Source organism: Dermacentor variabilis, chromosome 3 (assembly GCF_050947875.1).
Source record: "Dermacentor variabilis isolate Ectoservices chromosome 3, ASM5094787v1, whole genome shotgun sequence".
NCBI lineage: Eukaryota > Metazoa > Arthropoda > Arachnida > Ixodida > Ixodidae > Dermacentor > Dermacentor variabilis.
Window position 1 is genome coordinate 227,699,992 of NC_134570.1, and position 24,821 is coordinate 227,724,812.

Here is a 24,821-nt window from a genome sequence, read left to right on the forward strand (position 1 = left end):
CGCGGCGCACTTTGGTGCGCTTCGGTTTTCTCTGGCCGAGTGGATTTTCGCGGACGCTTTCTGGCTAGCAGACAAGAAAAAGAAACAATGGTCGCTCGCCGCCATCACTTTGGGGACCCAACGGATTGCACCGCGTTCGCTTGAGCGCAATCTCCCCGTTTCCCCTCCCCCTGTGCAGAGTAGCAGGCTAGAGCGCCTTAGCTCAGGCCGACCTCTCTGCCTTCTTTCAGTTAAATTATCTCTATCTCTCTCCGGAAAGTCTTGTATCGCCGGTGCAGGATACCGAGCAGTATGCGTAAGGCTTTCAGTGGACCAAGCGTCTCGCGTTTTCTTCGATATGTCCAGGGAATTATCATGCACCAGATGCACCCCACCAAATTCTCATACCTATGCCGATATTGTGATGTACCAGACATCCTCCAGCACATGGTGTTGATGTGCCCACACAGCGAGAAAAACAGTCAAGATGACGCCTCGGAACTGCTACAAGCCATCGAAGGAACGTGGTAAGCAATGTTAAAGGCACAGAGCCTGGAATATCAGCGAAGTCTGGTGGACCGGGCCTGGGGCTGCGGCATTAGCCAACGGCTTTCTGGATTAAGAAAGCCGCCCACCTAGGGTGAAGAAAGAACACTTTCTCGCGGTTTCTCACAATAAACGTTCATTCCTCCTTCTTCCTCCTTCGGTAGCCACATTAGGTGCCCAAAGGAGGCATTCGATTGTGGCCAAGATACTTTTCTTTGCGTTCTTTTTTATTTCGGTGCCCCCGCCTCACAAGCGGAAAAAAGAAGACATTGTTGCGGCGCAGCGAATTGTCACATGGTGAAAGTTCGATTGTGTTACTTCTTTTGCGGAGAGTAATGGGCCACGGGACACTTCAGTTGCCGGACACACTTATTATATTATTGCGATAGCAATTATATGGACATTCCAGGTGCATTCCTGTCGTCGCCCTCGCGTTCTGTATAAAGTCCAAGGGCGATAACATTGTGACCGCACGCCGCATGCTATATGTGCGAGTGCAAGCGTAGGGGGGGAGGGCATGCTCGAGTCGACGATGGTGGCTCAGTCTTGTGTGCGCAAAGGAGAAAAGCGGAGAGGAAGCGTGCCGCCTTCCGTCGCACGCGATACATCGGGGGGAGTAAATAGAATGGGGGTGGGATCTAGGATTCTGTCAACCTCTGATTGCACAACATGTTTATTTGCCTTGTTTGACGCATTATATACAGTGACTTTTCCTTAGATGCGTAAATTTATTGCAGACTTATACGTATATTTAAATAACTTGTTGCGAGGTTTTGTGTATACGTGCAGTGAACCTTGTTTCCAGTGACACATTTTTTCCCTTTATCAAGCTGTTTCTTCGTATTTGTATATTCCATTGTATCTTCGCATTTCTAATGTACGAGGGCGAGTCAACTGAAAGTGAGCCTACCTACCCCGCGCCATAATGGTTCGGTTCAATATCTGCGAGGCATGCGTGTAGCACACATGCACGTCTCATTTACGAAAGTTACACGCAGGTGTGAGGATAGGCGTTCTTTAATGCTCTCATACTGTGGGTTGAACGTGATTGCGTGACATAATGCGCGCTCCAGAAGTTGAGCAGCGTGGTGCGGTGACGTTGACAGCTGAAGGTGTTTCGTAAAAAGAAATTAGTCGCCGTATGGCTGCCGTGTATGCTGAACATTGCATTTTATTGGCCACTGTGAAGCGTTGGAGCAAGCGGTTCAAAGCAGGGCGTGAAAGTTGCAAAGACGATCCAAGACCGGTCCAAAGCCACCATGCAATCAGTCCCAACAATATTGCAAAGGTTGATGAGCTGATCAGACAAGAACGCAGGGTAAGCATCGATGAACTGGCAGAGCGCGTGAACATCAGTCACGGTTGGGTTCACGCCATAATTTATGAACATCTCGGTTATCGGCTCTCGTGTGCGCAATGGATGCACAAGATTTTGAACCACCGCCAGAAGACGGAGCAGCTCGGCGCGGCCTTGACTCATCTGATCCGGTATGAGAATGAGGGCAACGATTTCTTGTCTGCAATTGTGATCGGAGACGAAATATGGTGCCACTTCTGCGAGCCTGAAACACGACGGCAAAGCTTACAGTGGAAACATTCGATTTCACCCCCCCATCCTCCCCCCCTAATAATGCAAAGGCCGTCATTTCCGCCGGAAAGGTTTTGTTGACATTCTTTTTTTCGATCGTCAGGGGCCATTACTGATAGCATTTGCTAAATCTTGAGAGACTATCAATTGTTTTCGATATTGTAAAACGTCGGATCGGCTGCGTGTCGTAGTCAAGAACAAACGACGTGGAAAATTGATGAACGGCGTCATCTTGTTCCACGATAATGCCCGTCCCCGTGTCGCTGATGTGGTTATTACAAAACTGGCAAAGTGGGAAGCGCTGCAACATCCGCCATACACCTCAGACTTGTCGCCTTGCGACTTTGGGTTACCTGAAGAAACAGCTCAAGGGAACCAGATTTGTGTCGGACGATGACGTGGAAGAGTAGGTTGCAGACTTTCTGAAGCAGCAACCCAAGAAGATTTATGAGACGAGATTCGCGCGACTCGTTAGTCAATGGGACAAATATCCACGTGCTCATGGAGACTACTTTTAAATACAGTACCCCATTTGTCATATATTCGCATTGGTTCACTTTCATTTGACTCGCCCTCGTATATTATGCAGAACTCCTTTTTATACGTGCTCTCTGTTGCGACTATAATTTCGGTGCAATTACTCACGATACACGACTGGTGACAGCTGCTTCTGCGACATTGCACTGGCCGTTGCAAGTGTACAAGAATGTAAACAAGGTTCTTCAATGACAAAGTTTCATTAACGTATTTGTCCTCAACTCGTTCATTTCATGGCCTTTACATTTTTCGCATCCGCGGCATGCACTGCTTAGCTGGTTTCGAACTGATATAGTTCTAAAGTTCGTGTGATATTTTCTTTACTTATTAAATAGACGAAAACATGGAAGCATTGATATCAGTTATTTTGGGCACAATTTTTGTCACATACGGGTATATTCCTTTATGAAAAAAAAAAATACATTTTACTTGTTTTGACAGTGAGTAGAGTTCAACAATTCGTTTGCAGCACCTTTGGCAATGGCAATGCAGTTATATATATATTTGATCCCTCGACAAATTGTTTAAGAGGAAGCTTTAGCTCGGGCCCAACTCCGACGTGGCCTATTAAATACATTTAAAACGCAGAAACGCTTTTCTGAGATAACCTCTGGATCGCATTTAATAAAATTTGTTGCATTTGAGAGAGAAAATTTAATTCTATTGTCTGTTGAAAGCGGAATTTCGATTTAGGGCCTGAATTTTGTTTAAAATATTTTGAAAAATTCGAAAGTTCGAAAATAATGGAAACACGACGTTTACAAACTAATAGCTCTGCATCAAGAACACATATCGCGCTTCTGTAAACACCATCTACTACAACAGTCAATGCGGACAAATTTGCTGCGTCAATTTGTATCTTACGTGCAAGGGTTCTGCAAAAGCCATATTTCCATAACACGAAATTTCTTGTCATTCATGTGTAACATATCAATTTCTTCCGCTGTAGATGCACTATTATATGCAATTAACATAATTGTGATATCATTTTTCATTGTTGAGTTACAGAGTTTTAAAATTGATAGTTTCGTTTACTGAATATTGGCGATTTTTACCATCTTTTATTCAAGAATTGACAACCTAAATGAAAAATTCAAAACCAACAGTCACTAGAATTTAAGTTTTTTTTTATAAATGCAACAAAGTTGGTCAAATTTGGTGCTGTGGTTGCCGAGAAAAACGAATTATCCTCTTACATGTATTTAGATAGGAGCACCCGAGCTTCCCCTTAAGGAGGAGGCCGAGCTGCAATGTGAGGCCCCCCGAACGAAATTTCTGGCTACGCCACTGATGCCTATATGATATTCCCATAACCGAATACGCTTCCCACACCTCCGTAACCAGTGGAGCTCGGCAGAGGAAGAACGCCACCGGGCTGCGGCGCAGCAATCGATGGGCCGCAATGGCCGCCGCCGCCGCCGCGCTAGCCGCCGCCTGGCCGTGGCGGCTGGCGCGGGCCGACTGCCCGGCCGCCGAGTGCCGCGACGAGGAGGTCAGCGTGGCGCTGCCCATCATCGGGCTGTTGCTGGGGTGCGCCCTGTCGCTGGGCTTCTGCCACCTGGCCATCCGGCTGTGGATGAGGCGGCGCGAGAGCGCCTTCCTGCGCGCCGCCGCCCCGCCCGTCGCCCTGCTGCGGCCCCAGCCTCCCCGACTGTGCGACGCGGACCCCGTGCTGTCGGGCGCCATGCCCGGCGCGCCGCCGTCGCCGCCGCGCTACTGCGACGCCTGAGCGGAGCACCAGAAAAGGCCCGAGGACGGCGCGACACCGAGGATGCCGCAGTGTGCGCCGTGAGAGCGCTGTTTCGACGTGTATGTGAAAAACTATGACGATAATCGATTCAGCGATCCCGAGGTTGGTGTGGACATTCCTTGCATGGTTGACAGATGTCCTGTTTCTCGTTGTAATTGGACAACGGGTGTCAGTGATTCATTGGCCAGCAGTTGCGCAACCGTGCTCAGTGTGCGAGATTGAACAAACGTTCTTTCACAATTATCACGGAAGGCCACGATTGCGTGCAGGAAATGTCTTTATGCGCCTAGCCGCCGACTCGGAGGAGAAAGGCACCCGGGGTCTATGTTCGAGTCTAAACGCTTCTTTGAGCAATGCTAGCTTACTAATTAATAGTACTTTCCACAGGAAAGTGCAGGTTCCACCGAAAGGTGATTAACACCGTGTAATTCCGGAATGTTTAGGTGGAAGCCTTTGTTTTCACTTCTCGAAAACTGGGCATCTCTGACGGCCCTTAATGCAAATGCTTTCGGCCCCTCCGCGGTTGCTCAGCGGCGATGGTGTTGCGCTGCTAAGCGCGAGATTGCCGGATTAAATCCCGGCGCCCGCATTTCGATGGGGCTGAAATGCGTAGATGGCCGTGTCCCGTGCATTGGAGGCGCGTTAGGCTATTCCCTTGTTGGTCAACATTAACCGGGAGTCCCCCACTACGGCGTGCCACATAATCAAACCGTGGTTCTGACACGTAAAACCACAGAATTCAACTCAAATATTTTTGTAGTGTGAGCTCGGCAACAAAGCGCCACGACACATTTATGTGGCACTAAAATTGAAAGATAGACCCAGCCCGTGGGGCTATTGGAGTTCCGAATGATGCAGCGGTATATTATCTAGCGGCGATGAAAAGTATGGCGTTTTTGCTTTATGTTCAATTTCAATTGTGAACAGTTGAATGTTTGAAGCATCCGAAAAAATTTTCGAAATATACTCGGGTCTGTGAATAGTGCTATTCGATATAACCACATCGAACGATATTTCATTCGCTATTCGAAAGGTTTGAATTTGCGCACACCCCTTTATGCGCTTTATCCCTTATTACAGTATAGCAAACTTGCATGTAGTCGTTCGCGCTCTTTCTTCCTGTAGGCTTCCTTGTCCATCTTTAAATTGCTTCCTAGCTTTACAGATGCAAGCAATGGCTGCGAAACAGAGATGCGTTTTACTAGGCACCAGTACCTGTGTGCAGCCTGGCGAATTTAATTTCGGCTGTTCCTAGCATTTTTGGTTTGTTCTTCACACACACAAAAAAAAAATCAATAAATCGGAGGGTACAAATGAGGGCAGTTATTATCAGTCGACGAGGGCAGCACGCCTCGCCAATGAGCACAATGCGTGATGTTCATCCAAGTGCGCTTTCCTTTAGTTCAGTTATTTAAATCATTTTGCTTCGGGGGGGGGGGAGGGGAGGGGCTTTCCATACGAAAAAGCAATGCAAACATAGAGAAAAAGATTCTATAGGGTAGTTTCACACGAAAGAAAGAGTACACATGGATCAAGAGCTATTGTACCATTTATTCACAGTGCCGTCATTATATATATATGATACGCGCAAGCGCAGGTGCGTTAATTGACGCAAATAAAAATGATTTCCCTGTTTGATATACGCCTGAAGGCACCTGATTTATTTTGTGAGCAAAGAAATTGAAGGCTCACTGACCCTCTCCCATCTTCTTATGTGAAATCCTTCTTGGCTTGCTTTTTGCGGCTTTTGTGAAGAATATTTGCTTCGCAAAACACGGAGGCTCACGTGCTCCGCCAAACGCGTGCGTTCAGCCTTGTGTTCCAGGCGTGCTCTCGGAATCGGTCATGTGTGCGCACCTTCCGGTTTCACGAATACCCACGGGAGAATGATATGTCGCGTACCGCTCCGCGAGAGTTTCACAGAAGTTGAAATGCCTTCTTTTTTTTTTATTATGGTAACTTTGGTTTTTATTACCGGCTGCAGTTACACGAAGGCAAACACGGGTGAGCTTATTGGGAGCAAAAAAAAAAAAAAAAGCACGTACCACGGCAACGTTGTGCCAAGTTGAATTTGGGTGAGATGTTGTGCATATAATCCATAACTTCCATCCGACCCTTCTTTCCAGTGGACTCGTCACCGTTCTTGCTGTGACGACGTTGTGGAATAAACAAACGACAACAGAGCTTGTCCAGTGTCTGCCCTTTTCTTTCGTGCCGTGTCTACTGTTGTGCGCTCTTTAGTTATGTAGAGTTTGACGTGACCCGGCAGATATTAGCAATGCATAACGAAGGTCGCATTGATACAAAAATTGCAAAGCAAAATGGGCGTGATTAAATAAGATGACGGCCACATTGTAATTATTGCTCATAAGTTTCACAGAACATAATGATCACCATAGCGCGCAATAACACAAATTGAAACGCATTGTTGAAAATTGATTAAGAAAAGAAGATCTGAGTTTTTTTTTTTTTTTTTAGGAGGTATACCCATTCCTAACGTATCAAGGTGTTACTAGCTTTTCTTACTCGATTTTCATTGCCGTTACAACCATGATTTTCTTTACACAGCGGCGTAGCAAAGCAGTGGCACGAAAGCCTGTCGGGCGGGCGCCTTCGTTCCCTGAGCGCAGCTGAGTTAAGCCGCCCTACAACACCTCTCAAAATTTTTATTCACCGCAGCATCGAGCAGAGTCGCCGCTTGGCAAAACCATGCAGTGTGTGGCAAGGCCTCTGAGATTGAGTGACGCGGCCACCGCGGGATGCGCATCTCGGAGGGCATGAATGTAGATGCGAATCTCTTGCGTGTATGGGCCCTTGAATTATACAAAGTACGCACTGTGGATAGCGCATCGCGTCGTCTCGTGCCGTGTGCACATCCCTGAAGACGGCAAATTTCGTTGGTTGTAGCGCAGTCAATTTTCGACCATGCACAGAGGCATCTGGCCTTTCATTGTAGTCTTTGCGCAGTCATAAGATGGGTGACTGCATTTGTAGAGAGTGCGATATGGGTTGTAAGATTTGGAGCGGTCGTAGCTGTAGGAAGGACCTTGGGGCAACAGGACTAGGCGAGCAGGATTTATTTGCAGGATTTACATTTTAAGCAAGATACATCGGCAGTCTAGCGCGACTCCCATATGGAGCCCGCAAGACTAACATACAGCAAACAGCTTACGAGCACACAGCTCACTAGTATATTTCTAGCATGACAACGAGCACTCAGCTCCCGACGACGAGCCCACTCTAGCAGCCGACAACCGCTGCTTATAAGCCCCGACAACCGCTGCTTATAAGCCCTAGGTCCCCCCTTGAGTCCCAGTGGGCGGATTCCCAGTGGACGGAAACGTTCGTTCAATCATCGTTCGACGTCACGGTTCGACGTCACCGTAGATGACCCTTTTGGAGGAGGATGATGACTCACATACACGTGCCGCACATACACACAGGTGAAAAGGGCCGCAGCCGACGTCAGAGGGCTTCGTAGAACTCTGCTTTGTCCCGGGTGGCGCGGCTTGGTACCACATTCCTGAGCTGACCGCGCGCCACGTGGCTGCCGGTCATCCGCAGTTCTCTGAAGGGCGCCCCGTCTGGTGGGATTGGAACACGTGCAGCGGGGGCACGTTGCCACCCCGTACGGCCATTCCTAACAGGGTTTAGTAATGTCTGCTGTCGGGCTAGTTGGTACATGCCTTTTAGAAATGGTTTTAGGCGCAAAAAAATTAGAGACGGACAACACAATAACAAACACGGACAGGCGCACACTAGCACATTATTTTTATTTTTCTGTGTGCTTTACTTATATACCCTCAGGCATCAGAACAGGAACACATACACAGGTGAATTCATATGAGACAAAAATCAAACCTAATCGTATCTTATCCGCCAGGAAACTAAACTCATTCCCGTGAAGAGACAACCCTGGAACGCTGATACACTAGTCACCAAACTTTCTTATATAAATCGTATCTGCTAGTTCCCGTATCACAGTATTCTTACTTTTCCGTAGTATGTATGTTTTTCAGCAAAGGTTCACATGTGTACACTTTGCAGTGATTCGCCAAATGCGAGCCTGTCCCATTCTGGATTGAGAGAGCATGCTCTCGCAGGCGATAATTTCTACAACGCCCGGTTTGGCTGATGTATACCGTGCTGCAGTCTCGTCATCATCATCATCAGCCTGGCTACGCTCACTGCAGGGCAAAGGCATCTCTCATACTTCTCCAATTACCCCGGTCATTTGCTGTTTGCGGCCATTTGTCCCTGCGAACTTCTTAATCTCATCCGCCCACCTAACTTTCTGCCGCTCCCTGCTACGCTTCCCTTCTCTTAGAATCCAGTCCGTAACTCTTAATGACCATCGATTATCTTCCCTTCTCATTACATGCCCTGCCCATGCCCATTTCTTTTTCTTGATTTCAACTAAGATATCATTAACTCGCGTTTGTTCCCTCACCCAATCTGCTCTCTTCTTATCCCTTAACGTTACACCCACCATTCTTCTTTCCATAGCGCTTTGCGTCGTCTTCAATTTAAACAGAACCCTTTTCGTAAGCCTCCAGGTTTCTGTCCCGTAGGTGAGTACTGGCAAGACACAGCTGTTATACACTTTTCTCTGGAGGGATAATAGCAACCTGCTGTTCATGATCTGAGCTGCAGCCTAAATAAACCTTATACACGACGCCAGCGGAACGTTTCTTCAAAAAACAGTTTACGTGGTTCTTTACACACTTGGCCTTTGGTTTTTTTTTTTAAAGACAGGCGCGCACGAATGCAAGAATGTTTCCGAGGAGACGAAAACACTACCGGTACATCGTACCTAGAAGCAACATTCTTTAACGAATGAGTAACTATGTGTATATACGGAATTACAACAGGACTCGTTTTCCGTTTCTTTTCGGTTGTTTCCGAAGCATTGAGAGGCTCGCGACGAAATCAGCGGCGAATATCGCAGCCACCTTCGATTTGCACATGAGCACATGTTCAGCAAAACTAGGAACGAGTTACAACAAATGCTTGAGGACCTTAACAGATAGAGTATAAGAGTGTGGTTGAATATTAATATGCAGAAGACAAAGATGAATCAAAATGAATCAAAAGCCGGGCAACGAAACAAGAGTTCAGGGTCGTCAGTCAGCCTCTAGAGCGTGTGAAGGAGTACGTTTACCTAGGTCAATTACTCACAGGGGACCCTGATCATGAGAACGAAATTTACAGAAGAATAAAAATGGGTTGGAGCGCGATCGGCAGACATTGTGAGATCTTGACTGAAAGCTTACCATTATCATTAAAAAGAACGCTGTACAATTAATGCATTCTGCCGGTGCTGACATATGGGTAGGAAACTTGGAGACTGACAAAGAAGCTCGAGAACAACGACTGCGCAAAGAGCAATGGAACGAAGATTGCTAGGCATAACGTTAAGAGAGAGGAAGAGAGTGGTGTGGGTCAGAGAGCAAACAGGGATAGCCGACATTCTAATCGACTTTAAGCGAAAGAAGTGGAGCTGGGCAGGTCATGTAATGCGTAGGTTAGATAACCGGTGGACCATTAGGCTTACAGAATGGGTGCCGAGAGAAGGGAAGCGCAGTCAAGGATGGCAGAAGACTAGGGGGAGATGAAATTAAGAAAGTGAAAGCTGTCGGAAACTGGAATCAGTTGGCGTAGGAGAGGAGTACTTGGAGATCGCAGGGAGAGGCCTTCGCACGGCAGTGCACATAACATTGGCTAATGACGATAATGATGAAATATCTCCAAGAAATCTTCGGTCACCGAAAGTAACAAAGAAGCAGGGAAGCTCGCCGGGCCAAGCCTAGACCCTTGCAAATTAAAGCCTTCCCGAATATCGGGGAGGAGGGGGGCATGACCTAGTTAGAGCCAACTGTAAGCTAGTTATGACAATAGATCGTTTGATTGTTTTTAAATGGGCTGAATGAAACGGCAAGAACTGTTTCTGTGCATGGGAGTTGTACATTCAACAAACATGGTTTTCATGAAGGGTGATATGAAGGTCTAAAAATTGCAGCGTGTCCAAAGTAGGTAGCTCGTGGGTTAACTTGAGCCCTTGTCCAAGCACTTTAAGAGTGTCTAATACGTCCTTAACCCACTTTGTGTTGGCACAATCCTGTTGTTTGTTCAAAACAATTAAGAAGTCATCTACATATCTAATGATCTGCAAGATCTTGTCCTTTAACAAACCGGTTTCCAAGTGGTGGTCAATGTTCGCAAGAAAAATGTTCCATAACACAGGTGCCCTACATGACCGTATGCATATACCATTCCTCTGCACAAACAGCTCATCTTCAAAAGAAATTACCATTGCCCCAAGATAAAACTCCAAAAGAGCTAAAAAACTTTATACCGGAACCTTTGCTGGAAAACACATGCATACTATGGAAAAGTAAGGACATAGTGGCAGGGGAACTAGCACAGGCGATGTATATCATAAAGTTTGGTGACCAGTGTATCAGCGTTTCGTCATTGTCTCGTCACGAGAATGACTTTAGTTTCCTGGCTGATAGGATATTATCAGGTTTGTTTTTATCTCATGTGAACTAAGCTCGTATGTTCCGGTTCGCATGCCTGTTATATGTTACTGTTCGCATGACATAGGGTAAGTGAAGCACAGGAAAAAATAAAAATCAGTTGCGAGTATGCACCTGTCTGTCTGTTAACCTGTTGTCCGTGACTTATTCTTGAGCCTAAAATCATTTCTAACAGCGCGATATGGGATCGTTGCACTTTGCGGTAGTAATGATCATTAAAGATTAATGCTCACTGAGTTTGAAGCGCATCAGAAAAATGTATTGTGCGTCGTTCTAACCAAATGAAGCGGTCGCCGTAAGACGTGAGTGCAGTGCTTTAGCGATCTTATTTTCAATGTGTCGGTCATTCTGCAATCTTTGTGATACAAAAAAAGAAAGAAAACAGTACAAAAAAAGTATCGCGCACTCCCTGATCGTGGTCTTAGGTGTATAATTGCATGGCCATAACTTAGTGGTTACATGACCATCCCTTAGGTGTCCTCTCGTTATGTGGTTCTGAGCCCACTACGAAAAACGAATTTTGTCTCGAAAGTGAATTCTGTCACTTGTGCATGCCGGTTATCTGTCAGAAATGGAAAGCGAAACACGGATCTTGCGTGTTAATTTGTCGCTTTCGTTTTCGTGTGCAACGTGTCCCCTTTGCAGCACAACACGCCATTTTTATGTCATACCAACAAGCTCCCGTCGACGCACGTCTGAGCGCAAATAAAGTAGTACATTAGGATCGTGTATGACATGGCACTTGCCAGACGCAGGACAATGTTAGCTTCACTGATTTGATTGATTTGTAGAGTTTATTGGCGGAAGGGCCAGATATGGCCAAAGAGCGCCTAGTCGATGATCCGTGCTTCTCAATGATATGTGAGTGTTATTTGTAAGGAATATATGGTACACGGCTGCATAGTGGCCTAAAAATATTCGCTAAAAAATGCAAAATATACATATGGTGCAATGTGGCTGTAAAAGGGCCTAAAATTTAATCGTTCTGAAGTGCGTAAAATACAAGTATAAAAATGACAGTGATTGATCGTTTCTGCGATGACAATAGATGTTTCTCGGGATGAGGGATGATCAGTAAAATATGTAGTATCTGTAGCACTAGTGCCTCAGCAGGGCCTTGAAGGCAAGGGCTGGGAGGCACGTGCTCTATAAAGTGTTTTCATTGCAGCTACGACCTCCAGGTGGAGGCCGTGCTGCAAGTAGCCTGACGAAATGACATTTAGGGTGTCAGTTTCAAATAAAAAGTTTAATACTGATTGAAAAGTAAAAAGGGGATCATTGCTGAGAAAGAATTCTGGATGTAACGGTATATGTTGGAGATAAGCGGAGGGAAATTACTTTTTTCCTTCTGCCTCTATTTCAGCGCATTGGATAAGGACATGAATAACTGTAAGCCTGTTGCCACATTTGGTACATGTCGGAGGTTCGCTTCCTGTCAAAAGGTAGGAGTGAGTGCCGTAAGTATGTCCTATTCTTCATCTACAAAGAAGCACTTTCTTATGCCTTGCTGTTCTTTCAGATATCCAGTTGCCTAATTTGGGTTCGATAACGTGTAGCTTTTTCCCTACTGCTTTATCCCATTGATCCTGCCACTACTTCCTCAGTCTATGGCGTAAGAAGGGCCCAAGTTCTGTTGCTCGTAGGGGTTTATTCACATCTGTTTCATTAAAGGCGACTGACGCTGCACTTTCGTCAGCAGCTACGTTACCTTTTATGCCCCTATGGCCAGGTACCCAACATAGGACGATATTGTGGTTGTACATTAAGGGTAAGCATAGTTGTGTGTATAGTTCATTAAAAACAGGGTTCGTATGTTTCCGAAAACTCATTAGGGCCCTTATTACGCTTAATGAATCTGTGAGGATGATGGTCTTATTGAGATTTCTTTGTCTGATGTGTTTTACAGCTGAGAGTATCGCGTACGCTTCAGCCGTGAAAATACTTGTGTTGGTATTTAGAGTACCGGAGGTGGAAAAAAATGGTCCTAGTGCTGCATACGCAACACCAGCAGATGATTTGGAAGCATCTGTATAAAACTCGGCACAGCAGTACTTCGCTTGGAGTTCGAGGAAGTGTGATCGTATGTGTGCCTCAGGTGCATGTTTCGTTATTTCGACAAAAGAGATATCGCACTCCATGGTCTGGCATTCCCAAGGCGGTGGAAGGCGAGTGGGAAGCATTAGAATATTTTCTGGGATATGGATATCTGTTTCTTCTGCCATTGCTTCCAAGCGCAGGCTCAAAGGACTTCTAAGTGGGCGGTTACGGTAAAGTGTGGCAGCGGACAGGTCGCTAACGTTGGAATGGCATGGATGTTCGATGTCTGATTTTGCCTTAGTGTAGTATGAAAAACTTATGAATATCCTGCGTAGATGTATGGAACATTCATTGGACTCGACGTACAGGCTTTCAACAGGGCTCGTTCTAAAGGCGCCTGTTGCCAGTTGTATACCGAGGTTGTGAACTGGGTCTAGAATCTTTAGCGCACTCTCAGTTGCGGAGTGGTACACCACGGCTCCGTAGTCGAGGCGTGATTGTACGAGACTCTTATATAAGCTAAGCAGACACTTCCTGTCACTGCCTCAGGTTGTTCGAGAAAGCAGTTTGAGGAGGCTCATGGTCTTCAGGCACTTTTCTTTAAGATATTTTAAGTGGGAAATGAAGTTGAGTTTTGTGTCCAGGATAACACCTAAGAATTTGTGTTCAAGGCTGACAGTTAGCCTTTCTCCCTTAAAGTTAATATCTGGTTCTGGTATTACACCTCTCTTGTTTGAGAACAGGACACATGCGCTTTTTTGGGGGTCCAAGCGAAAGCCATTCTCATCCGCCCACTTTGAGAATCTATTCAAGCCAAGCTGTAGCTGCCTCTCGCAAATGCTAAGATTGCATGACCTGAACCCTATCTGTACATCGTCACCATAGACGGAGTAGAAGAGTGTGCGAGGTAATATGGTGTGGAGGGAATTCATTTTACCAATAAATAACGTACAGCTCAGTACTCCACCCTGCGGTACACCTGTATCCTGTATGAATGGTCGAGATTGCACGTTGCCAACTCTAACACGAAATGTCCTGTCAGAGAGATAGCTTTCAATTATTCTCAGCAAGTTGCCGCGAACGCCCATTGCAGAAAGATCCCGAAGAATCCCGAAGCGCCACGTAGTATCATACGCCTTCTCCATGTCAAGAAATACTCATAATACAAGCTGTTTGTGGACAAAGGCATCCCTGATGTACATTTCCATGCGCACAAGCTGATCTGTCGTCGATCTGCCTTCTCTGAAACCACATTGATAAGGGTCTAATTTCTTGTTTATTTCTAGATAGTGAACCAGGCGACTTTTTACCCTCTTTTCAAAAACTTTGCATAAGCAGCTCGTCAATTCTATAGGCCTATAACTATTTGCCAAAGAAGGGTCCTTACCGTGTTTCAAAATAGGAATTATGATGGCCTCTATCCAAGCAGAGGGAATGTGGCCGGAAGACCATATAGAATTGTAGAGACAAAGAAGGGTTTTTTGTGTTTCAGGCGGCAGGTGTTTAAGCATTTCATATAGGATGCGGTCAGATCCGGGGGCAGATTGGTTGCAGCTGTTTGGGGCTGCCTGAAGCTCTGCCATGCAATAGGGTCTATTGTATGTCTCGCATTTTGTGCTTTTCCGTTCTAATGGTTGTCCTTCTATTTGCCTTTTGTACGTTTGGAATGTTTCAGATCAGTGCGACGAGCTGGATATCTGTTCGAAATGTGCGCCAAGATAGTTCGCCTGATCTTCCATGCTGTCGCCTTGAGTATTCACTAAAGGCAGAGAGTAAGGCTGTCGACCCTTTATTCTATTAACTCTATTCCAAACCTTTGTTTCGTCAGTGTAAGAGTTAATGCCTGATATATACTTTCTCCAACTCTCTCTTCTAGCTTGTCGCCGCGTTCTTCGAGCCTGGGATTTGACCTGCTTGAAATTGGCTAGATTTTCTGCTGTCGGAGAATCCCGAAGTAAACCCCATGCCTTGTTTTGCTTCTTTCGCGCTTTTCGACACTCATCGTTCCACCACGGAAGACGGCGTTTTGTGGACAATCCACTTGTTACAGGCATACATTTGGAGGAGGTGTCAAGGAGAAAAACCGTAAAATATTCAACCGCAGCGTCTATACTTAAAGCACACATGTCGTCCCAGGATAAACAAGCAAGCTTTTTGAACGTTTCCCAGTCAGCCGAGTCAGTTCTCCAGCGAGGTAATTGTGGAAGGCATTCATTAGCCATTGGTGTGCTTAGAGCTACAGGGAAATGATCACTCCCGTATGGGTTTTTAATAACTTTCCATTTAAAGTAAGGTAGAAGAGTAGGAGATGCTATGCTAAGATCTATTGAGGAGTATGTTTTGTTTGCCATGTTATAATACGTGGGGTCCTTCCCATTCAAAAGACATGCACCTGAAGAAAAAAGGAACTGTTCAATCAAGCGACCTCTCGCGTCGCAGCGCGAGTCGCCCCATAGGTTGCTGTGCGCATTTAAATCTCCAAGCACAAGATATGGTTCAGGCAACTGATCTATTAGTGTTTGGAATTCTTGTTTGTGGAGCTGAAAATGCGGCGGTATATGTAGGGAGCAGATGGTTATCAGTTTATTTAACAGTACAGCTCGAATGGCCACTGCCTCAAGGGGTGTTTGTAGCTGTAAGGGTTGACATGCTATAGATTTGTCAGCTATGATGGCTACGCCGCCGGATGATGCGAGGGCATCATCGCGATCCTTCCGAAAAATAACATACTGACGTAGGAAGTGTTTTTGTTTAGATTTCAAATGAGTCTCTTGAACACACAGCACTTTAGGAGTTAGTTGATTAAGGAGTTCTTGGATATCATCGAGGTTGCAAAGCAGGCCTCTGATATTCCACTGAATAATCAGTGTATCCATATTGAAATAAGTGTTGTGCTGTGTTTCAAAGAGAATGAACTTGGTTTTGCTTACAGTGGCCTTTTGGGGCCCTGTAATTGGAGTTTTGTCTTTTCTGGAGCGGTCGACAAAATCGCACAGCTCCTAAGGTGTCAACTGCGCCTTCTGACGTGGTGTTGTGTCCATAGCCTCTTGAGAGGCACTGGACACACGCTCTTGTGAGCGGTGTGTTTTCCGCCAAGGCTTTGTCTCTGAAGACAAGGCCTTGGAGCCCACCGTCCTGGTGGTTGGTGGGCTTGTCTTGACCTCGGAGCTGGGCTGACTGGTGCCAACACTAGCAGAGGCCTCCACTGTGGACAAATTCGGGAGAGGTAGGGCAACCTTCGCTGCTCCCACCGTGGGGGCGGGTGGCGTTGCCGCACGCTCGCTACGCGTGGTGCTGGCATCCGCCAAGTGCCGTTGTGGTACTGCCCCCCGACGTACCACTTCGGCGAAAGATGCGCTCTCTGCAAATGTTGGAGAGATGCGTTGTCTTGCTTCTCTGAAAGTTGTGTTTTATGCGAAGCATATTACTAGAGCTCAACCCAGCTCCTCAGGCGCGGCGGTGTCGCCTTCAAGGCTGACCACGTGACACCGTGACGTCACGACAGAGGAGAAACGGGGCTCCAACTCGCGCCGTCGCTCGCGGCGTCGCGGCGGTATATAGGCAGCTGTGCTTGTTTTTAGGTGGCTTTGGCTCGACTCTTGCAAGATGGGCTGGGTGGGAATCGAACCAGGGTCTTCGGAGTGTGAGACGGAGACGCTACCACTGAGCCACGAGTACTTTTTTTTTCTTTATTACCGTTTTCATGGTACATACAAAATATACACACTTTACAAATGGTAAAAATGCCACCAGTCTTTGGTGTGCACGTGGCTTTAAAACCGCCCAAGTTTAGCAAGCTCGTTCAATAATCTAATCCATTCTGGTTTTTCATTTTGAGCATCGTAGACTTCTTTTAAGTAACAGACACTTTCAATAAAATATTCGCGAGTACTTCGAGCATGTACATCCGCATGTCTAACGGCCATGCGCGTGCGCCATAGGCTGTGCAACCCTAATAACATAAACATGTCGTAAGGCACTCCTCCTTCGTTTTCCGTTGGGAGAAAACGGATGCCATAGGGTGTTATCGGCAACTCTTTCTCTATAGTTCGCTGGAGGACATCCCAGTGAAACAAGGCGTCCCAGCAGTCTATGAATATGTGTTCAATTGTTTCTTGCTGATGGCATAGTAAACAGTCTAGAGACCAGGGGATAAAAATACCTCTTTCCTGAAGCCACGGTTTTACTGGTAGTGTATTGGAATGTAGTTGAAAAAAGAAAGACTTTACCGATGGCCTGACAGGCATACGTTTTACCCTTTTCAGCACATTTCTTTCAGTACCTAAACTGAACATAGATCTGTACAGCGGTACTGGCAGTACTACATCAATTAAATCTTTATACAGACGTTTTTTAGGAACGTGACTGAGGTATTCCATTGAAAAGCGTACCTTCAGAAACCGAAATGCCCATATCACTTCTTTCAGAAATCCGCTCATAGGGCCACTGTTGACTACACAACTAGATATAATGAATTCAGGAAGAGCCGTACCTAGTCTCAGTTGCATCACATTAATGAGGAATGGGTCTTTTTGGTCTCTAAGAAACGCAAAACGAAACACTATCTGTTTCAAGAACAGATGTGCCAGTCCAAGCCCTCCTGTTTTGACGGATCGAAATAAATTTGTTCGACTGGTTCGCTCCCACTTTGACCCCCATACATACACTGCCAGTACCCTATGCAAACGCTGCACGTGCAATCTAGTCATAGACAATGCTTGCAATACATAGCACACTTTTGCAACGGCGAATAAATTACAGACCGTCGCGCGGGCAAACATTGAAAGACTACGGCCACCCCATTTAACTGTTTTTCTTGCACTTTCTTTGTTTCGTCTTCCCAGAATCCCGCAGTCTCCTTGTAGTGCTCAAGCGGCACCCCAAGATACTTTGTCGGCGCAACGGTCCACTTCACATTCACAAAAATAGGTGGGGTGTTTTCCCATGTTCCATGCCATATTCCTAGGCACTTATCAAAGTTTATGACGCTACCCGTCATTTTACAAAACGATAAAACGTCCGCTACCGAAGTCGCGACACTTTCCTTATCGCTACAAAACAAAGCAATATCATCCGCATATGTTAGCAGTTTTACTTCCGCTGACTGCAAACGAAAACCTGTGATACTGTTGTTATAAATAATTTTTCTGCAGAATGGCTCAAGGTATAACGCAAATAATAAAGGACTTAAAGGGCACCCCTGGCGCACACTTGAGCGTACGTGAAAGCTCTCACTTACATCCTTATTTATTATAAGATTAGCGGTACAGTTAGCATAACACATCCTAACTCCATCTAAAAGCACCAAACCAACATTTACATAATCAAGAACAGCGAAAAGGATATTGTGGGATACACGATCAAACGCTTTTTGTAGGTCAAGCTGCAGCATTGCTACATGCTCGCCCCACGCATCGCAACATTCTAGAATGGTTCGTGCAACATGAATATTTGTGTAGATTGATCTACCTTTGATTCCGCATGTCTGATGTGGTCCTACAATTCGTGTTATAACTCGCTGTAACCTCTTTGCCAATATTTTAGTAAATATTTTATAATCGACGTTAGTCAATGCTATTGGGCGATAAGACCCTACTGACAGCAGTTTCCCTGGGTCTTCCGTTTTGGGAATGAGCACTATATGCGACCGGCCAAAGGACGGGGGTGCATATCTTCGTTTATATGCTTCAGCAATTACCTGATGCAAGATTACGCTCACATCTTTTTTGAAGGCCTTATAGAAGGCCGCTCCAAACCCGTCAGGTCCAGGAGACTTCCCTCGACCTAAATCGTCAATGGCCTCTTCAACTTCGTTCTGGCTGATCTGTTCTTCCAGACATTCGCGGTCAACATCATCTAGTTTTGTCATGCTGGCAAGGAACTCTCGTTCGAACTCTTCCGGGACATCGCAACTTCTTCGAAATAATTCGCTATAGTGCTCTAAGAACGCTCTCTCTATTTTTGCTTGTTCGTCAGTGACTTCATTCTTATAACTTCTTTTCCGTATTAGGTTTTGCCTAGCGTAAGCCTTTTCGTCTGCAAAGGCTCGCTTTGTGGGTGTTTTGCCGAGCCATAGCTTTTCGGCTCTTGCTCGGATAACCGCTCCTCTGTACTTATCTTCGTCGATAAGCTCCAGTTGGCTTTTAAGTTCATTGATCTGCTTTGTGAATGTACCAGGCCTATCGGCTTCTATTCTGTACATAAAATCCAATTCTCGTTGTATTTCTTTCCGCTTTTTCCTTTCTTCGTATTTCATTACACTCGCTTTTTCTATTGCACAAATCTTTATTTCTTCTTTAAAAAGCTCCCACCGTTCTATCACGTCATCATGTCTCGCCAATAGCTGTTCGAACTTTTCCTTTATGCACTCTACAAATGATTCATTATGCAGCAGCTTGTCATTAAATAGCCACATTTTCCAATTAAAGCGCGAGGCCTCTTTATGCGTCCCAATTGTGACTGACACCAAACAATGGTCGCTGAATGACACATGTTTAACGTCATAACTATGGCACGCCGCTACTAAATGCAATGAAACATATACCCTATCCAGTCTCGCGTGGCTCGCACGCTGGTAGTGTGTAAAGACTGGCTGCGTCCCATTAGTTAATATATTTCCTATATCTTCTAGATTATGGTCTTGCACCATTGCAATTAAGCGTGAGGCACTCTTATCCCTTAGTGGGGCATTTTTCACTCGATCAGCTACTAAGCAAACAATTAAAATCTCCATGCATAATTATTTGTCTTTCACAATTCAGGTACTGCTCGAGCCGTTCAAAAAACACGTCTCGTTCATTTTCGGCGTTCGGCGCATATAGGCAGATTGATTCGCCAGCAAGACTCGGACATAAGAAAATCTACTAAAACAAATCTACCACTTTGGCACACAAGCACGGTCTCAACAACTATTCCTAAACTGTTTCTAAGGAAAATGGCACATCCGACTGACGTGCCGAAAGCATGAGAAACACAAACATCGTACCTTGCTCGGAAAGGCAGCACCATGCGGTCAGTTTGTTCCTCGCTATCTATTTTCGTCTCTTGTACAGCTACTACATCCAAGTCGTTCTCCAAGAAAAGGCGACTTAGCTGATACTGTTTCTTTCTAGCGTTTAAGCCTCGAACATTGATAGTCGCAATTTTTAGTGCTGTACCGAGATTTCTCGCCATTTAATAAAATTACATATATGCCATGGTGCATACCTCGTGAGCGCAGGCACACCAGAAAACCCGCCGATTATTTCCAAGAAGCAACCCTATTCCCGATGCCTGCAATCCTCGAGCTTCGGCTTGGGTTGCACGGCAGAAGGCTCCAATCATTGTCCTTATTGGATAGTTGATGTGCGTCGACGTAGTCCCTAGGAACCGCAGAGCGTCAAAGCTCGCGGCTACGTTGACGGTTTCAACACCGCTTTTCTGTCTGGTGGAACGTTGGGCTTGGGCTTCAATGACGCGCGTCGAGTCGCCACCGTTTTCGTTGGTGGTTCCACAGACCCAACGACGTCTTGTCTGTCCGCGTCGTCCGTTGTAGCTTCGCGTCCTCGTTTGCCGACTGCGCCTCCGGTGGATTGTACCGTGACGTCCATGCTTTCCGTGTGTTGGCTCGCTGAATCCTTTGAAGGTTCAATGTATTCAGCGCTCCCACTTGTCTTTTCAGGCACTTCCCTGACGTCGGGCTTTTCTACAAGGCTATGGTCTCCTTGCTGTTCGTTTTGTTCCGGATACGAAGGCATGTCTGCTGGTCGCATCTCCTTTTGAGTCACTTGACTCGACGTTCCTGCAGCTTCTTCCGCGTCGGCTTCGTCCATGATGAGCTCTGCTGCGTCAGTTTTTCCAACTGGTCCTGTTACACCTGCGTACGTCTTTACACACGAACTCTCGTCATGCCCAAAACGACGGCACCGAGCACATCGAGGGACACGGCAGTCGCGTCGTATATGTCCCGTGGTGTGACAGCGCAAACACACTGGTGCTCTTCCTGGCGCAATTAGCAGCGCCAGTTCCCCACCAACACGAAGCTGATGTGGGAGGTCGTCAACCTTGACGCCTGGATGGAGCTGAATGCTCACCGTCCGCGTCGTCGTACTTTTCTCGTGGATGCCATTCACACGCCACTTTTCTTTCACGACATATGTTACCTTCCCGAACATGGCTAGTGCAGCACGTACATCTTCATCGGGAACATTGAAAAGCAGCCAGTGCAACTTCAAGCGCAGGGCTTGGTTCGCAGGGTCAACTACAACACAGCGGCGACCCTTCACCTTCATTTCACCGATGGTCAGAGCCTTCTTCACGCCTTCCGCATTCTTGAAGGTGACGGCCCATACGTGACTCATCTGGTACGCCCCCAAGGCTAGTACCTCAGGGAGCAATGCCAGACGGTCCAACGTATCCTTGAAGTCTTCAACTCGATAAGGCCTGGCCCGAATATCGGCATGTAAAAATATGGTATTCAAAACTGTACGACCTGTAGGCAATGTAGGCAAGATGACTTCGTAATCTTCACGTTCAGCAGGCGCCGCATTCCTGTTACCGCGGCTATTCATTGCCGCAAACACCGCCCCATCGGAGCGCATGATAACCACGTCCGCTCTCTTCGACAGACGCACTCCCACTCGTCTGAGCCACGAGTACGATGCTTCAAAGCGGTACAAAAGCGCCTCTAGTGAATGCGGTGTTGCCTTAGAAACGAGATGTTTCTAAGGCTCAGGCGTGCGTCGCTTGCTCAGGCGCACATTTCGTTGCCGCGCCGAACGCTGCGTTGCTCGACGCTCACCGCGTCCAATGCGGGGCGCGTAGTCGCTGCGCCGTAGCCCATTGTCTTACACCCCTTGGCGGGTCGACGGGAACGCTGTCGCGTTCCACTCTTGAAGGCGAAGCAGAGTAGCGCATGAGTTGTTTCTTCGTCTAGCCGAACCAAATATAGCCAAGCAACAGCAGTTCACCAGGCTAAACAGTGGTTCAACAACTAAAATAAAGGCTAGTATGCTTCGCATCCTGGGCTTAACCTTAGCTAAGCCACAGCTTTTTCTTTTACCTTTATCGCAATTATTTCTTTTTTCCAGACTGTGCATGATCGAGAATATACTGGGTGACCACCATTACAATCGCTACAACGGGGCTCAGCCTTACAGTCATCTGCAGATTGATCACTGATGCCACATTTCGCACATGTTAGCCGCCCTCGGCAGCTCTGGGAAGCATGACCAAACCTCTGGCATTTAAAACAACATCGAAGGTTTGGGACATACGGTCGTACTTTGATTTTGGTACATCCAGTTTCTAATGTCTCTGGTAACGTGCTAGAGCCAAAGGAAATAATCAGGTGCTTAGTTGGCAGTTCCTTGTTGTCGCGTCTGATCTTTATTCTTTGTACACTTATAACGTTTTCATCCTTCCATCCTTCCAGGAGTTCTTCTTCGGTCAAGTCCATCAAGCCAATGTCAGAGATTTCGCCTTTGGCCGTATTCATGGTTCGGTGTGCTATCACACTGACAGGGATGTCTCCAAGTTGTACAATGTTTGTTAGCTTGTCGTGTTGTGCTTTATCTTTTAGATTTAGTAATAGGTCCCCACTGGCCTGCTTGGTGATATTATAGCCGCCTCCAATGGTCCCTGCGAGATGCTTCGCCACAACGAATGGTGAAATTGTTCTTGCTTTCTTGTCAGGTTTATCACTGTGGACAACGTGAAATTTCGGGAAAGTCTGAGTGCCTTTTAGAAAAAACTGAAACGTAGCATCGGTGCGCCCCCTTTTAGAGGGACGATCGGTACAGAAGGGGTTGGAAGTTCCCAAGAAATGTGTTGCGTATTCAGCGACGATGCCAGTCACCCACCACCGAGCCCAACAAGGGGACACGGCAGGGTATGCGGTGAAGCAAGCCCTACTATGCCAACTGTACGTCGTCGCTATAACCACATATGTTATAACCAAGGTAGGTCATAGCACACCAGGTTAATCCTCGCCGCCAGGAATGTTGGAAGTTATCAGAAGAAAAAAGAAGACAAGAAAGACTACAAGTCACAGGGAAAGACGAAGGTTATTAGATTCGTCGGACGATCTCGCCGCTGCCACCATTTGTAGGAGTTGAAGGTCGTAGAGAGGAACTCGGTGAACAGGACTTATTTACATTATTTACACCTTAGACAAGACATACATCGACAGTCTAGCGTGACTCCCATATGGAGCCAACAAGACTAACATACAGCAAACAGCTTACGAGGACACAGCTCACTAGTACATCTCGAGCATGACAACGAGCACTCAGCTCACTACGACGAGCACACAACGAGCACGCACTAGCAGCTGGCAAACGCTGCTCATAAGCACTTCGTCCCCGTCCCCCCTTGATTCCAAGTGGACGGAAACGTTCGTGCAGTCATCGTTCGACGTCACCGTTCGACGTCACCGTAGATGACCCGCCCACGTATTTGGAATATCCAGAAAGTACAACGCATGGCAACCGCATCACCACGCTTTCGGCTTACGAGCCTGCGGGACGCCGTGAGGTCACTCCTAGCAACGGCGCCAAGCGATAACTCTTGTTCCCGGCTCATGCTGTAAGCGTGCATCTAATTGTACAAAAATCCCTCACGTGACCTGATCCTAGGTGCCTAGGGACAGGATCGTTTAGGGATTTTTAAGAAGGCATGATGGTGGCGCCGAGCGACGCTGTGGCGTGTTCGTTCTCGGCGTGATCGTTCTCCGGCTCGCGCGGACCGCGCGTTGTTCAACGTTGCTTATGTGATCGTGCTTCCGTTGCTTGTGCGTTGGTGGTAGGTTCTGTGTTACTTCCGCGAGTAGTGGTGGTGCGGCAGTGCGACTTTCGCCTCGGTGAGCTCTGGCAGTACAGAACCTGCGTTGTGTGACCCGTGCTTCCTTGACAATTGAAATGTCGAACTGGCCTAGCGCCTCGGCAGTGAAGTTCTGCGAACCGCGATGTGGCGTCGCCGTGTCCGACTTTGCTTAACGGACATCGAGGGATGTGCTGCTCGCTACAAGTCATGTAAATGCGACTGCGTCGACCGCCCATGCACTGTTCAGCGCTGAATGTGTGTTAGGTGTGCTGTGCTTGAAACGAGTGGTGCAGCCGTGCAGCGGGGGGGTTGGAGGAGCAGAGTGGCTTAGGGGTCTCCATTTGCACGTTCACAGACATGTGCTCCCGTTTTGGTCTCATTAGCGGCTGTCGCGGGATTGTGGTGTGCTCCTTGCCTAGTATGAAGTTTACGATGCTAACACACAGCATGTTCACGTTTTTCCGTGCTATATGTCATTTGCATGACGACCGAGTTGAAAACTAGGCATATGTCTGTGTTGTTTGCATTTGTGTGTTGTAAAGTACTTCCTATTCTGGAAGTTCTGGCAGTCTTGTTACGCAAGGAGTACGAATGTAAACATATAAACATATTTCTGTGTGTCTGAAATTTTGAATTTCCCATAATAGCCTTTACGACTGATAAGTGGGCTACACAGCCTGTGTGAATCAGCTACCTTTTGTTGCGACGCTCTTCCATGTGGTAGACTGATGCATGGTGCGCGTTTATTTCTGTACTGTTGTAAAAACCATATGTTTATTCACCCAATACAAATGTACTGCTTCTTCGCCGCAGTACGTTTTAGTTACGCGCTGAAGGATACTAAAAGTGGGAGGGGACCGCTATCACCCAGCATAGTATGTCCACTCAGGCGACCTGAGAGGCGGCGGTTGCGCGAGTGTATAATTAAAGAACTCTTTTTATGTCCAGTGACAGTGGCCCCTTTCCACTTTAAGTATGCTTCACCGCAGTACATAGGTGTATTGCGGAAAAGGTAATCTTAAAAAGCTCAATTATGCAACAAACG

The 24,821-nt window shown here is 46.7% G+C and overlaps 2 protein-coding genes across 2 annotated transcripts; one reads left to right on the plus strand and one right to left on the minus strand.

Moving 5' to 3' along the window:
* The first annotated feature begins 3,952 nt into the window (after positions 1-3,952).
* LOC142576682 (uncharacterized) lies at positions 3,953-12,389 on the plus strand. Its single transcript, XM_075686913.1, has 2 exons — positions 3,953-4,502; positions 12,303-12,389. The coding sequence occupies exon 1, from the start codon at positions 4,053-4,055 to the stop codon at positions 4,377-4,379; it is 327 nt and encodes a 108-aa protein (XP_075543028.1). The 5' UTR covers positions 3,953-4,052; the 3' UTR covers positions 4,380-4,502; positions 12,303-12,389.
* Positions 12,390-15,975: 3,586 nt separating this feature from the next.
* On the minus strand, positions 15,976-21,555 carry LOC142575043 (uncharacterized). Its single transcript, XM_075684010.1, has 2 exons — positions 20,625-21,555; positions 15,976-16,181 (listed from the first exon to the last, which is right to left on the minus strand). The coding sequence occupies exons 1-2, from the start codon at positions 21,553-21,555 to the stop codon at positions 15,976-15,978; spliced, it is 1,137 nt and encodes a 378-aa protein (XP_075540125.1).
* Between the last annotated feature and the right edge of the window lie 3,266 nt (positions 21,556-24,821).

Coding starts and splice junctions, on each gene's coding strand:
- LOC142575043 (XM_075684010.1), bottom strand. CDS start 21,555: ATGCGCTCCGATGGGGCGGTGTTTGCGGCAATGAATAGCCGCGGTAAC. Junction 16,182..20,624: donor GGAAGTGCCTGAAAAGACAA/GTGGGAGCGCTG, acceptor ATTTGTCCACAG/TGGAGGCCTCTGCTAGTGTT.
- LOC142576682 (XM_075686913.1), top strand. CDS start 4,053: ATGGCCGCCGCCGCCGCCGCGCTAGCCGCCGCCTGGCCGTGGCGGCTG.